Source organism: Tympanuchus pallidicinctus, unplaced genomic scaffold, assembly GCF_026119805.1.
Source record: "Tympanuchus pallidicinctus isolate F22 unplaced genomic scaffold, pur_lepc_1.0 scaffold1, whole genome shotgun sequence".
NCBI classification, from domain to species: domain Eukaryota; kingdom Metazoa; phylum Chordata; class Aves; order Galliformes; family Phasianidae; genus Tympanuchus; species Tympanuchus pallidicinctus.
The window spans coordinates 84,755,870-84,770,417 of NW_026294618.1; the positions used below are offsets into that span (position 1 = coordinate 84,755,870).

The 14,548-nt window shown below is 50.1% G+C and overlaps 2 protein-coding genes across 5 annotated transcripts in view; both read left to right on the plus strand.

The window, feature by feature from the left end:
• The window catches only part of THADA (THADA armadillo repeat containing), a 218,249-nt gene extending 211,033 nt beyond the window's left edge, over window positions 1-7,216 (plus strand). For 3 of the 4 annotated variants that reach the window (XM_052698123.1, XM_052698116.1, XM_052698132.1), the window contains 2 exons: window positions 5,802-5,968; window positions 6,375-7,216. In XM_052698123.1, coding sequence (XP_052554083.1) covers window positions 5,802-5,968; window positions 6,375-6,698 — 491 coding nt within the window. In that variant the 3' untranslated portion in view covers window positions 6,699-7,216. Of the gene's footprint in view, window positions 1-5,801; window positions 5,973-6,374 lie in introns of all 4 variants that reach the window. The other variant, XM_052698137.1, reaches the window with a different exon arrangement.
• A 1,496-nt stretch (window positions 7,217-8,712) lies between these two features.
• Window positions 8,713-10,730, plus strand: ZFP36L2 (ZFP36 ring finger protein like 2). The gene is made up of 2 exons (XM_052684344.1): window positions 8,713-8,986; window positions 9,125-10,730. The coding sequence occupies exons 1-2, from the start codon at window positions 8,936-8,938 to the stop codon at window positions 10,547-10,549; spliced, it is 1,476 nt and encodes a 491-aa protein (XP_052540304.1). The 5' UTR covers window positions 8,713-8,935; the 3' UTR covers window positions 10,550-10,730.
• Window positions 10,731-14,548: the final 3,818 nt, after the last annotated feature.

The window sequence follows — 14,548 nt, forward strand, 5'->3', positions numbered from 1 at the left end:
CAAGTGAAGTCCAAATGCTCATTTCCTGTGAAGGATCTACTAGCTGTGGTTGTTTGGTAATAAAACCCTTTGTGCAAAGGAGGCATGGTGTGTATGGGAAAAGCCTGTGTGTGTGTATGTATATTTAAAACATAATTCTCGGTTGAAAAATATTGCTCTCTCCACATTCCAAAAATGTGGACATTGTGGTCTTGAAAAGACGATTAATGTTCATGCTTTTCTGTTCAAGAAGGGACTTGAATATTCTGTTTGGTCCTGAGCTGTACGTTTCCATCATAATGAGAGATGTTATTAACTCGGATCTGGTTATAATCAAAGCCAAAGCTGAGAGCAGCGTTACTGCTGCTATACTCAGAGACTGCAACCATTAAGAAATTAGTTTTGATTAGTTTGTTTTGTAATGGTGTTGTGTTTTGACATCGTACTGCATGATGTCAAGAAGGCCTCTTTTTAAAATCACCCTGAAAAAGTGCGGCTGGAAAGCAGATTCGGGCAGGAAAATGGAAAACAGATGAAGTAGCTGTACGTCACCGGGGGAAAGCTATTTCTCGAGAGGATAGAAATGATCTAATTGCCTTTGATTTTTATGAAACACTATGAAAAGGAATCTGCTTATATATTAGATTTTACATAACCGGTCATTTTATAAACTGGAAATTGCAATGTTTGTAACTTAAACTGACAAAGTGCAATGAACAAGCATCTTTGTGAACAGCCCTCTGCCAGCTCTCTGGAGGTTGACAGGTTTGCATTTTCTTTCTTTTCTTTCTTTCTTTTTTTTTTTTTTTTTTTTTGTTTTTTGTTTTTTGTTTTTTGTTTTTTTGTTGCTTTACCTCTCCCTTGTCCTTTTGATCTTCACATCCTGAAGGAGAGTCGCACTGTAATGGTGTTTGTAGAGGCTGAGTGGGAATGAAAGCCTCCTGGCTTTTTATCTGCTGCCATTGCCTTCTTTGGTCCTCTGGTTTTTCTGGTGGCTGCACCATCTGCCCCCTGCACTGCTGTGGAGTTACACAATTCCTGTCTAACTCAGAGTATACAGAGTATACAGGCAGGTGATTTCAACATAAGAAATATAATTTCTAATCTCCATTTATTTGCCAGGTTATGTAACTCACAGAATGGACCAGTGGGATTTTTATTTTTTTTTTAATTTTGAGATTTTTTTAAGTTTTGAGAAGCACATGCATACATGAGCTGAGTGTTGTAAATGAAGTCACATCTGCAGCAGTGCATCACCCAGTTCTCTTATATTTGATACATCAAGTGTAACCCTAATTATTACATAACGCCCAAAAGAAAACCTTCAGTGCTACCAAAGTGAGTACTGATTCAGTAGCTGAAATGTCCTGTCTGCAAATCCAACATTGCAGGTATTAATGAGAGTGGTGCTGGATCTACCATCTTTGGATGGGAAAATGGTCTCCTGCTGAATTCATCATCTTGTTGAGGTGATGTATCAGCCTAATCCCCAGTTTTGCCAAGTAAGCATTCAGTGGACTTGGTTGATGTGTTTGTGCTGTCTCTGAAGCAAGAATCCTACTGCCCTGCTTTACCAGGGTGCTATGAAGTACTGTATTGACAGCAAAGTAGTGCTGGCTATGCCTTGGTTGGTAGGCAGCACTTTTTTTACAGCATTAAAATATACCTAGTCTACCTAAAATATTCTCTGTAATTTCAGTTTCAATCTATATTTTACCTTCTCCTTGACAACATTCTCACTATTGGTGCCCTGATCTTTGTGATGCTTGCTCTTGAGGCCTTGATGCTAAGCTCCCTTTTAGTGCTGCTTATTTTCTTTATGAACACACTATATACATTTGTACAAACTGCATTACCTTCTGATCAAAAATGAACTTCAGTTAACAGTTTCCAATGCAAAAACAATTACAAAATGGTTTGCTAGGCAAGGAGTATGTTCTCTTTTGCTTATATTTTATCACGGTTGTTGTTGAAGTCTCCCATGCGTGTGCTTTTAATACATCCTTTCAGCTCTCCAACAGTATCACCAAGGCTTTAACAGAGAACAATTGTATAGTTTGAGGACATGTAATATGTGACTAAAAGAAATATTTACATCTGGCATGATCAAAGCTTTTGGAGTATATGAATGTGCATGTAGGAGGTCTAATTTTTATGTGGGTGGATTAAGAAGACTAAAACAGTGCAGTACTTAACCCCTTTCCCTTTATGAAAATTCACTTCCTGAAAATGAAAAAAACATGTAGTACCTGATGGTTATCTTTAGTTTTTCATTTCAGGGAGTAGTATTAATTCTTCTGCTTGTAACTACTTGTTTAAGGCACAGAGAATTTTTTTTTTGTACTTCAGCCCCTATAATGGCTTATTTAACAAGATGCTTATCATGTTGCTTGTATTTTTGCACATTGGAACATACAAGTGCTTTAGAGTTTTAATAACTGATAAGTGATCATTTTGACACAGCCTGCAGAACTGCTGTGGTAGGAACACTATGGTATTTTCCAGTGTTTGCTAATAGCCACATCTCCAGGTTCACTTTCTGCCATTTTAGTCCCTGTGGCTGTCGGTCAGGAGTGGGTTCTAGAAATCTGTTGTTTTTTTTTTCATTCACTTATTTAAAATATGCAATTGCTTACATTATGAGAGGCTATTATTAGCTCTTTGAGTCATCTTGGTTAGCAGGCTGTTTACACGGCTCTGGTGGTGAAGCTTTGGGTGCTGGCTGACCCGCCCAGACAGCCTGCTGCCAGGGGAGGTCCTGCTCTCTCTCCTCTTGCATTCCTGCTCTGTGCAGGGGCCGTGGGACCTCGCCATCCCTAGCTCCAGCCGTGCCCATTCAGGCTGCAGGGCACGCAGCTCAGCTCACTCACCGAGCAGGAAAGCCCACACACTTTGTTGCACACCAAATCCTTATTTTGCTGTTCTGAGCATTAGCTTACCAGGTGCTCAGCAGAGGACCTGAGCTGGCAGGAGTTACGCATCAAGGCCATGGCCAGAGGCTGGTGTGAGGGAGAGAACCACCTGCCCATAGAGAGCTTCCAGCGTGCTCAGACCGCTGCTGAAGTCACAGTGTGAGTCATGAGCTCGGTATCAGGTAATCTGTAATTCGTGGCTTCTTCAAAAGCAGTCATGTTTTGCAGGCAAACTGATGTGAGGAACAGTTCTCGTCAGTTAATATGTCAGTGAAGACACACATTAATTTTTAGAAGACATGCACCTTTTGTGGGTACCTTAAAAGAGTAACTACACGCTTACAGCATTCAGTGCTGTTATTTTTAGAGCAGGGGGTCATCAAAGCCACAAAACATTCTTCCCGCTGAAAGCATTTTATACCTTTTAAATCATAAGGGTGCAGTAACTTTGCTTGCTGTTCTTTTCTCTGTGTCACTTCAGCACTCAAAAGCTAAGGGAGTAGATACACCTTTGAATACTTATTCCAGTGCTTTGTTGCCTATGTGGCAGTGGTAATCTCCAGCTCAGGTCCTGAACAACTCTAGTATCAAATACCTGTGTGAGCTGCTGTGGAAACCAGCTCATGGCAACGTGCTGTGTGAGCAGCTGGGGAAATGGTGGGGGAACCATGCAGCCGCTCTGGTGCTCTGCACCAGAGCCAGGGCAGGCAGGGCCGGGCTTTGATCTGCCCTTCAGCCTGTGTCACACCTCAAGTGCCAGGAGGCCATGGCGTTGGCAGGCTCTTTCCCAAACGTCTGAAGCTTAAGTTTCAGCCTTATCAACGGGATGCCTCTATGTTTTCCTCTGGCCTCAGCAGCAAATCTCATGTGCTCGGTGGGCAGATCAGTTGAGTGCTGTCTGCAGCTCACGGGAGGGCAGTCTGTGTCTTTGGAACAGCGCTGTGTTCAGCCTTCGTGTTTTTCCTGTGTGTTACACTTCCTTTGTATATTGTTCTTGTAAATTTTCTCTTCTTCAAGAAGAAAAAAAAAATACATAAATAGAAATACATATATATAAAAAAATATAAATATACACAATTTCACTTGTTTTCACACAAGGATTCCTATACAAGCTTACCATGCTTTCTCATTACAAAATAGCCTTTTTTTTTCCTGTGTTGCACTGTTGAAAAACAACTAGCAAACAGGGCTGATCTAAGCAGTACCTTTGTTTTGCTACTTTGTCAGTTTGGGGCATTTTCACCTAATAATTAGAGGCCCCAGTGGGCACAGCAATGGAGAAAGCAAGCTTAGAGAAAAGACTTGGAAAGAAACATCATCAAAACCTAAAGTAAATGGTGTGGGAATGTGGCACTGTGCCCCTGCAAAGTTTCTCCCACTGACAAAACTGAGGGATGCCCTGATACTGTGGTAAGTCTTCACATGAAGGAAACAGGCTTGAAAGTTTGTCTCTACCAGAGAGACAAACTGTGTATGTAGTGTTATTAGTGTCACCAGGAGATTGACTGCCTACCTTCCTGTGGCTTGTCCAAGGAGATTTCCATGTACCCTCATCTAACTCTAAGATAAAGAAGGGACCATCTGTTCTTTTTCCTTCACTCCCTTCTTTATTACAGTCCTTTGTTCTCATGGTCTCAAATCCTAATTCATCCTCCCTGATGTGCTCTGGACTTCGCTGGGTCTATCAGATACCATGTGCTCATCTTGTCATCAGCCTGTTCTGCCCGCAGTTGTTTCCTGCTCTTCCTTACTCATTGGCATGCCTATTTCCCCAGTGATGGCACGCAGACCCCATTTTATTGTACAGTCTTTCTTCTGCACCAGCATACACCAGAAAATACTCCAGAGCGTACTCTGGAAAATGTGCTGCTGGCATAGGGAGCAGAAGGTGCACCCAGACCGTACTTCTTGCGTTCTTCCTTCTGCATCGATTTTCCTGGCTCTGCTATTTACTTTGCTCATAAAAGGCAGTCTTCAACGATGACACATCCTTATGATGTCACTGCAGAGAAGTAAGGCTATTCTGTGAGCAGCTGTTTTTTTTGCTGGTGACTGTGGACAAGGGTGAATTTTGCCAAAATCTGTTTTACAGTAACAGGGATTTAACAGGGACTTGTTCATTAGCTGTGTCCCCTTCCTGTCCTCTTTCTCATTAAAAAAAAACAAAACAAAACAAAAAAAAACTGCCCTGATGTTACCACTGGTGAAACCCGAATCTGTGAAAGTTGAGGCTGGGTCTGAATGCAGACAAGGCTTCTGGCCAGTGGGGAAGTTTAGGGAAGAAATACCATGCGGTGGATTGTTTTGTGTGCAGTTTTGGCATTTGTTTGTTCATTTCTTCAGTCCCCAGGGAAAATACTGTAGAAGCCGATAGCAAAAACTGTGTAAACAGAGCTCTGCGATGATATTGTAAACAGTGTCCGCTTTGCCCTTCTTTAGCATCTTCTGCAGACCTGTCTTGTGTGCTGATCTCATACATGTTGCGTATGTGTATATTGTACCATGTACAAAGGGACTGCATACCAAATAGTGACTCATTTTATATCCCAGCTCATATAATGTAGGCTTTGGGTTCCAGTGAGTCATCAGCTCAGATTTATGGCATAGCTGCAGGTTTGTGTAAATAGTCACCATGTTGGGGTGTCAGGACACAATCTCTGGAAGCGTTTCTAACAGACATCTCTGTGTACAGACATCCATAGTGAGGAATGTCACTATGTGAGCAGGAAAAAGTATCAAGCATCAGTGTTTCAGCTGCTTTGTGTATGATGTTGGAACTGGAAAAAAGGCTCCGAGTGTCACAGAGACAAGTATCCATCTAACTTGCTTGCAGTCTGATTCATCATTATAAACATGTTTGTGTAAATCTTGGTCTTGCTATACATCACTGCATGTCTTTTCTCTTGCTAGGCTTCACGTTCAGGGTCATGAACGCACCCCTGGCCCTGGACTTGGCCTTTGGCACACTGTGTGAGCAGCTCCAGCAGTGGGGGCAGACACATGCTGGCATCCCAGTGCTGCTGGGGTGGCTGCTGGGAGACAGCGACCCAAGGGGAGGCCTGCAGACATCCACCCCAGTAAGTGACACCCGCTGCTGTCCCATAGTAGGGCTGCTGTGCTTCTGCAGGCCCATGGTGGAGTGGAACAGAATAGTGGAGTGGACTGATGGTCATTACTCCAATATTAATTGTATTACAATTAAAAATAAAAAATAAATCACATGGACAGTGCTTAGAATAAATAAATAGAGTTTGATGTCAGTGGCCTGGCAATATCAGCACGAAATTAAAAGACCAACAAACAGTGAAATAAATCAAGAGGTACTTAACAAATGGCTGCTGGCTGCAGCTGCAGCTAATTGCACTTAGTGTCATTGCTGCTGATTGCTGGGTTCAGACTGCATGCTCTCCTGCCTCACTATAGCCTCACTTAGCACTTGCCATGCCACATGGGTCCTTTCCTAATGGCTGTGTTTCCACTTAGGAAGAAGACGAGTGCCTGTTTGACAAAGGGGAAGTGAACTTCTGGGCAGAGAAGCTGACCACTGCCAGGTTGCTGGGTAAGCACCTGCTGCTGCTCTCCCAGGTGACCCACCTGGCTCTGCCGGATGGAGGAGAGCTTGACCGACTCTCCCAAAGGGCCCAGGACCAAGCCCAGCTCATTGCCCACCTCCTTTCAGCCCTACCTCCAAGTCCAGAATTTTTGAAAACGGCAGAATTCACAAAATTGGCCATTCAGACTGAGCAAATATCACTCTGCCTTAAAATACTGAATTTGCTGCGGTCAGTTGACGAGGGCAAAGATTGAAATCTGAAAAAGTAAATTACCAAAAGTTCCTAAAAAGCTACAAAGTTCTTAAAAGTTCATTCTCAGGGAGCTGTAGGCTCAACAAGGAGCCAATCCTGAGGGTATCCGTGGAGCTGAGACATGGCCATAATGAGCCCAGGAAGCCTGCCATAAACTGTTCACTATTCATGCTTCCAATGCATTTTCCATCCGTGAGTCCATTCATTTTTTGTCAGGTGTGCTGCTGGGGACAGTTCCCTTTAAATGCATTTACTAATTTAATTCGGCTGAGCATGGTTTGTTGTTGCTACTGTAGGAAGTAGAGCAGCTCAGCCTAATATTTTCCATTCAGCCAGGTGCAGGCCACCTGTTAGGGTACGTTTTAGTCCAAGTTTTGACCTCCTGTATTTTAATACCAAGAAAAATTTAGGGTTGTTTTTTTTTTCTTTCTATGTGTGGAATGGTAATTATTAAATGGATAGGGTAAATTTTTAAGTGTTACTTAAATAAACCTTGGCTTCTTTCTTTGCCCTTGACAAGATTTTGACTGTGTCTTAAACGTTACTGCATTCTTCTCTGAACCTCACTTTGCTATCAGCCTTATAGATGGACCTGCATCAGTTAACGCTTCACGTGCCCGCATTTTCTGCAAATCGAATGGCCGCTGTTGCGAAACGTTGACGTTTTGCAAACCGCTTTCACTCGATGCGAGTCGAGCAGCGGCGCTGTGTGCGGCGCTTCCCGCGCTGCCGCCGCTCCGGGACAGCCGGGAGAGCCGGGTCGGGCCGTGCAGCGCCATGGGCGGCCAGCAGGTGGCAGTAGAGCACCGCCGTGCGCGGCGGCACCGGCAGGCGGGGGCCGCGCGGCCGGAGGTGGGGCGCGAGGCTGTTGTGCTGCGGAGCGGGCTGCGCTTCCAGGCAGGGCTTGGCGGGGGCGCGAGATCGCACCGTGGCTCGAGAGTGAGCGGGAATCCGAGCGCTCGCTGTCAGTTGCAGGGCTCGGGGTGACGTATGTTACTTAAAGCGAAGCGCCCGCTCGCTCAAAGGGGAAAGTTAGCGCCGCGATGAGAGCTGGGCGCCTGTGCCGCGCGCGGTGCCGGGCGGTGGCCGTGAGACGGCAGCTCGCGTTCTGGCAGCTCCGTGGGCCCCGAGGACGAGTCGGGTGCATTGGGTGGCACGGTGTCTCACGGCTTGTGTAGCAAGCGCCGCGCTCCCCCCTACTTTATAGGGAGCAAATAAAGGTCCGCCTGGCGGTTTCGTTGCCCGCAGTTACCGCGCACCGGCCGCTCGCAGGACTTTAACCCTTAGCCGGCCCCAGCAGCTCGCTAGGGACGGGCCGGGAGCAGCGGCGCGGTGCTCGGGGCAGCACCGCACGCGGGCGGCACGGCCGCACTCCCCGGGGCCGGCAGTGTTACGCGGGGCGGGCGCCAGGGGGCGGCGCGGCACCGAGCTCAGCTCGGAGGGGCCCTGAGGGGCGCGAAGGGCCAGACCCACCGGCGATGGGTCGGGGGGAGGGGAGGGTGGTACAGGAGCGCGGCGTGGGGCAAAGCCCAACGGGCGGCCGAGGAACGCACCCACCCCCAGCCCCGCGCTCGCAAACGCGCTCTGACAGCGCGCGCTTCCTGCTGACGTGGGAAGTTTGCAGCCGGGCACGGCTCGCAGTAGGGCGACCACGGAGCGCTTGAGCCTGGCGGACGCTAACTTCGCCTCCCGCCCGGCGGCGCGGGGCAGGCGCTGCGCCACTGTCACGGGGCAGCCGCCCGTCCGGGGCTGCGGGGGGGGAGGGGTGGCGCAGCAGCCCGCAGCAGCCCGCACCCGCCGCCGCCCCGCGCGCGGCCCTTTGTCCCGCGGCAGTTACGTGGCACGGGTTTATTTTCGGCGGGGCGGGCGGGGGCGGCCCCTTCCCGCGGGGCCCGTGCCGCCATGGCCGCCGCCGGGCCGCTCGGTTCGGGGCGGGGCGGGGGCCGGAGCGGGGCGGGGGGGAGCGGGGCCCGCCCCTGCGGGCCGCGGCGGCGGCGTTTATATGGAGGCGGCGCGGGGCGCCGCGGAGTTCCCGCAGGTCGCTCGCTGCTGTGCAGCCGCCGTCGCCGCCTCGGCCCGGCACCCGCCGTCCCGCCCGCCCCGCCGGGAAGGAGCCGGGACCGTCTCGGCTCCGAAGCACGCGGCCCCCTCCCGTCTCGTCGTGGCTTTTCCAAACCCTCCGAGGAGAGCGGGATCGTTCGGTCCTTCCTGTATTTCCGACCATTACAGGATCTAGAGATGTCTACGACGCTGTTATCTGCCTTCTACGACATCGACTTCTTGTGCAAGGTAAGGGGGGCGCGGGGCGCCGGGGGGTGCCGCGTTCGGGGCCGGGGCTCCTCCGCCCGACTTTGGCGGAGCGGCGGCACGGGCTCGGCGCGGTCCCGCTGCAACCCGCTCTTTTTCTTCCGTCCCGCCGCCCCGCAGACGGAGAAGTCGCTGACCAACCTCAGCAGCATGCTGGACAAGAAGGCCGTGGGCACCCCGGTCACCTCCTCCGGCTCCAGCTTCGCGCCGGGCTTCCTGCGGCGGCACTCGACCAGCAACCTGCCGGCCCTGGCCGCCGGCACCAAGTTCCCCAGCCCCACCGGCTCCAGCTCGTCCTCCTCCTCCTCGTCCTCATCCTCCTCCTCGTTCGGCGGCCTGAAGGAGCCGGGCTCCAGCGGCGGGGGCGGCGGCGGCGGCAGCCCCACGGCCCTGCTGAACAAGGAGAACAAGTTCCGGGACCGCTCCTTCAGCGAGAACGGCGAGCGCAGCCAGCACCTGATGCAGCAGCTCCAGCAGCAGCAGGCGGCGGCCGGCAAGGGGGGCGGCTCGGGGGGCGGCGGGGCGCCCATCAACTCCACGCGCTACAAGACGGAGCTGTGCCGCCCCTTCGAGGAGAGCGGCGCCTGCAAGTACGGCGAGAAGTGCCAGTTCGCCCACGGCTTCCACGAGCTGCGCAGTCTCACCCGCCACCCCAAGTACAAGACCGAGCTCTGCCGCACTTTCCACACCATCGGCTTCTGCCCCTACGGCCCGCGCTGCCACTTCATCCACAACGCCGACGAGCGCCGCCCGGCGCCCGGCGGGGGCACGGCCGCCGCCCCCCCGCCCTCGGCCGCCGCGCCGCACCAGCACCACCACCACCACCACCACGCGGCCCCGCACCCCGCCGGCAGCACCGGCGACCTCCGCGCCTTCGCGCCCCGCGAGCACCCGCTGGGCGGCGGCTTCGGGCACCCGCGCGGCGGCGGCGGCGGCGGCGGCGGCGGGGAGCGGCCCAAGCTGCACCACAGCCTCAGCTTCTCCGGCTTCTCCGCCCACCACCACCACCAACACCACCCCCCGCACCCGCACGGCGCCGCCCCGCCGCCGCCGCAGCCCGGCGGCCGCTTGGAGGCCGCGCTGCTGGAGAGCCCCGGCGGCTCCCGCACGCCACCGCCGCCCGCCTCCGCCTCGTACTGCGAGGAGCTGCTCTCTCCGCCCTGCGCTAACAACGCCTTCGCCTTCTCGGGCCAGGAGCTGGGCAGCCTGATCGCGCCGCTCGCCCTGCACACGCCCGGCTTCGCCGCCGCGGCCGCCGTGGCCGCCGCCGCCTACTACCGCTGCCAGCAGCAGCAGCCTCCGCCGCCGCCCGGGGGCTGCCCGCCGCCCCCCGCCTCGCCGCCCTTCAGCTTCCAGCCCCTGCGCCGCCTCTCCGAGTCGCCCGTGTTCGACGCGCCGCCCAGCCCGCCGGACTCGCTCTCGGACCGCGAGAGCTACCTGAGCGGCTCGCTCAGCTCCGGCTCGCTCAGCGGCTCCGAGTCGCCCGGCCTGGATTCGGGCCGCCGCCTTCCCATCTTCAGCCGCCTCTCCATCTCCGACGACTGAAGGGTGGAAGGAAGGAAAGAAGGATGGGGCCGCGGGCGGTGGGGCGCGGGGAGCGAGCCGGCCCCCCTCTCTATTTGTCTGTTGTCGTTTGTTTGTTTTTTTTTATACGCGTAACCTATCAATGTACACACGAGAGCTGAACAAAGCGAAAAGCGTCGTGCGAAAGGGCGACTGACGTGAACTGAACAAACCTATTTTTCTAGAGAGACCTTGGAAGAAGGGGGATTTGTGTTTCGGAGTTGTCCTTCTCGTTCTCCGGAGACGAGTTCTGATCCGCACCAGCAGCACCATTCCATCCGGGAACGCGGCCGGACCCACCGCGAGCTTCTCCAGCGCGAAATCCAACATCCTGCCAAGAATATGCCTTGATAACAACCTTCTATTTTTTTTATATATCTATATATTATTATTATAACAAATGCTAAAACCTTCATTCCAAAGTTTAATATTGGTTCCATTGCCACCACTTAGTGGATGTTTGGCTTAGAACAACTTTTCTTTTTCGTTGTTGCTTTATTTGGAAGCACTCGACCGAGTTTAGTTTGTAATTGTTGGAGAATAACTGCTGATTTTTTTTTTTTAATTTTTTTTTTAGCTGTTTTGAGTTGATTGCATGAATGAGTCACTGCACACAACTCAATATGAAACTATTTAACTTATTTATTATCTTGTGAAAAGTATGCATTGGTAATTTGTTCATACTGTATTTATCGGGTATGATGAAAAGCAATAGATATATATTCTTTTATTATGTTTAAATTATGATTGCCATTATTAATCGGCGAAATGTGGAGTGTGTTCTTTTCACAGTAATATATGCCTTTTTGTAACTTCACTTGGTTATTTTATTGTAAATGAGTAAAATTCTTAATTTAAGAGATTGTATGTAATATTTATTTCATTAATTTCTTTCCTTGTTTACGTAAATCTGAAAGATTGCATGGTTTCTGTATAGAAATCGGTCTCGATGCTGTGGAAGTAGTTTGAGGAATTTCTATGGGATTTTTTTAGAATGTAAATGGTTGTAGCCCGTCCGAGTAGAAGAAAACCAACAAGAGACTGACTTTTGGCAATCAGACTTCAAAGTGGCGAACCTGATGCAGCCTCGTTCCAAGTATAACCAAAAAGTGTTCCTCGTTGCCTAACTCCACCACTCACACTGTGATGTAGTCTCAACGGATGTAGCAATAATTGGGGTGCCCAGTATTATGCCTCACAGTGCCTTCTGGAGGGTCCACGCTTGCCTTAAATACTTCTCAACCAAATGAGTATTTCTCTTAATGCTTGAGGTGATAATTTGAATGTAGGGATGGGTTTTGACTACAGCAAAATTTCACCACTCTTTATTTTGTAAGAATGGCGGCCATCTTTGGATCTGAAACTTTATTCACGAGCATATCTTGTTTAATTGAATTCCAAAACTTGTAATATTTTTTTTTTCTTATGTAGAAAGTCGGGAGTTTTCCAAAACTTTCCTGGACGGTGGATGAATGAGCGGTAGCTTAGTTTTGTTTGTACATAGGTACAGATTGAGCACTATGTACTCTTTTGGACTACTTTAACAGAAGTATGTTTTGAATGTAACTAAAGGATAAGTCAACTTGAGTTGTAATATATTTTTCGGGAGTCAGTTCACTACAAATTGTGTGAGACTGTAAACTTTGTACTGTAAATGTTTTGTAGTTCTCCCAATAAAATTTTTTTGAAAAAAAAAAACAAAACAAAACAAAAAAAACCGACACCCTCAGCCCCTCACCCCTCCTTGCCTGCAGGGTGGCCCTGTCCTGCTCCCCATTGCTCTCAGTCTGGCTACAGATTAACCAGCACACTCCTGCAGCTAGTGCTGGGCAGCGGCCAAAGCTAATATGCTCTTCCAGAATGTTCGGCCTTGCGAGTGCTGCTGGGGTGCTTTCTCCTGCTTCCCTTTTTTTTTTTTTTTTTCCCTTTTTTTTTTTTTTTTTTTTTTTTTTCCTGCTTTCTTTTTAGGTCAAGGGTAGAGGATTCAGCCTCTGCTGCGTGTACCTTTGCAGTTGGAATGGAAAAATCTAGTAATGGCATTTATAGCTGCTGGGGACATGCTGGTACCCTTCCCACTTGTTTGGGCTGAGGAGGAAGTGGCAGGGCAATAAAAAGGCATCATTAAGATTCACCCTTTGTCCCAAATCCACTCTCCTCAGCAGCAGGATCCAGAAAGGGATGAGGACTTCTGCCTCACCGCTCCCCGGGCTGGGGCTCAGCAGTGCTAATCGGGCTGGTATTAAACATGGTAATCAGTGTTCAGGGCTTGAGTTTTTAAAGAAATTGCCTTTCTGGGGGCGTGTTTATATAACAAAATGCTCGGTGGCCTGGGGATTGCGTGTGTTAATGCTGGAGGGATTTTCTTCACTAATAGCTCTGCAGTTTGGTTCCTTATTCCAACCAACCCCTTAAACTTTAAGTCCTGGTTTCTGCAGGCTTACTTTTGTTCTTTTGTCATACTAATAATAAATGTTGTTAACGTTATGGCATCTTTGCGCTGTCTGGACTGCCGCAGTACTTTCTATAAATACGAGGCAGAATGTAATACGGGTGCCATATGTTTGTGTAACAAACCTTGGGCTGACTCCGGGTTTAAAATTAAAACAAACGTAAGCGATGTATGACAACACAGCCCTGCCACAGCAGCCAGCCTTTTTCATTGGGTCAGCCCGATAGGTTTTGCTTGGGATTGGCCCTTTTTTACGGTTAGTCCGATGGGATTTGCTGGGGATTGCTTTCTTAGCAGTTCTGGAGGAGCTGCTCTCAAGGCCCCCCGGTGCTCGCAGGAGGGGCCTTGCTGCGGTTGCAGCTCAGCCGGGCCGATGTCCTGACTCGCTTTTGGGATTTGGAAACAACTTGCTGAGCTATAAGTGCATTAGCTGGGAGTGCACACCCCGTGGAGTTGCGGGATTTTTCTTTCCCAAGGTGCGCTTTTTGCTTTAGCCCACCTCTTCCCCTGCACTGCCTCTCCAAAGCAGATCCAGATCTCCCGTACTGCTGCCCATGGTGTATGTGGGACGGTGGCATCTACCAGCTCCATGCCCCCACCTCCCTGCGACCTCCTGGCGGCCCTGGCTCAGGGCGATGGCGCGGGCACTGGTGCAGGCTGCGCCCTGAGCTGCTGCCCTACATCCCGCCTGTTGTGTAGGGGTGGAGGCTGCCGGGATGGCCTGGTGACCGCTCCTCTAAAGCCAGGGCTACATGTGGGACAGCAGGCCCAGGCACCCTGTGCTCACAGGCCCGTCCTCTTGTACCCTGTTTTGTTTATATCTCTGCAAAAGCGTATTTCCAAATGATCCATTACAGTGTTGTGTGCTGCTGCCCAGAAAGCCAGAAGTCCTTGGACTGGGAAGATAAGTGTCTGCTTCTTGTGCTGTGCAATCAAGTGGTGACCTTTAAACCGGTGACTTACACTGTTGACTTAAGCAAAAGCTCTGTTGCTTTCATTTCAAAAGTCAGCGAAGCATGTGAAGCTGGCCAGACCATTCAGAAATTTCCTGATACCTCGCAATAAATCAATACAGTCTGCATAAAAATAAGACCTGAGACCTGTGGGCTGAGAAGGAGCTTCAAGGTCTCTGCTATCGCATGCTGGTTAGCTGGGACGCTTGCAGTCCTGTTGGCTGGGCAGTCTTTTGTACTTGCTTCAGTTTTGATCTGAAAGAAATTGCAGTAAAGCCACATTCACAGAAATGCAGGTAGTGGTATAGATCTTGGAAAGGGAATTGATTTAAGATGGCATGATCACTGTGGGGTTTTTCAATGTGCTGAGTCAGCAGTTCTGTTTCTTTTTATCCCTAGTCTCCATTTCTCTGTTTGCTGTTGTCTGTGTGTGGTTGGTTGGTTGGTTGGTTCCTTGGTTTGTCTTTCTCAGGTGAAGAGAGAGTGGTGTAGCTCCAGTGTCCTTACTTTCTCTTGGTGTTCCATCTTCGTTCCTGACAGAAGTTCACAGAAAAATTAAACTTGATTCAGGACATATCT

Coding starts and splice junctions, on each gene's coding strand:
- ZFP36L2 (XM_052684344.1), top strand. CDS start 8,936: ATGTCTACGACGCTGTTATCTGCCTTCTACGACATCGACTTCTTGTGC. Junction 8,987..9,124: donor ACATCGACTTCTTGTGCAAG/GTAAGGGGGGCG, acceptor GCCGCCCCGCAG/ACGGAGAAGTCGCTGACCAA.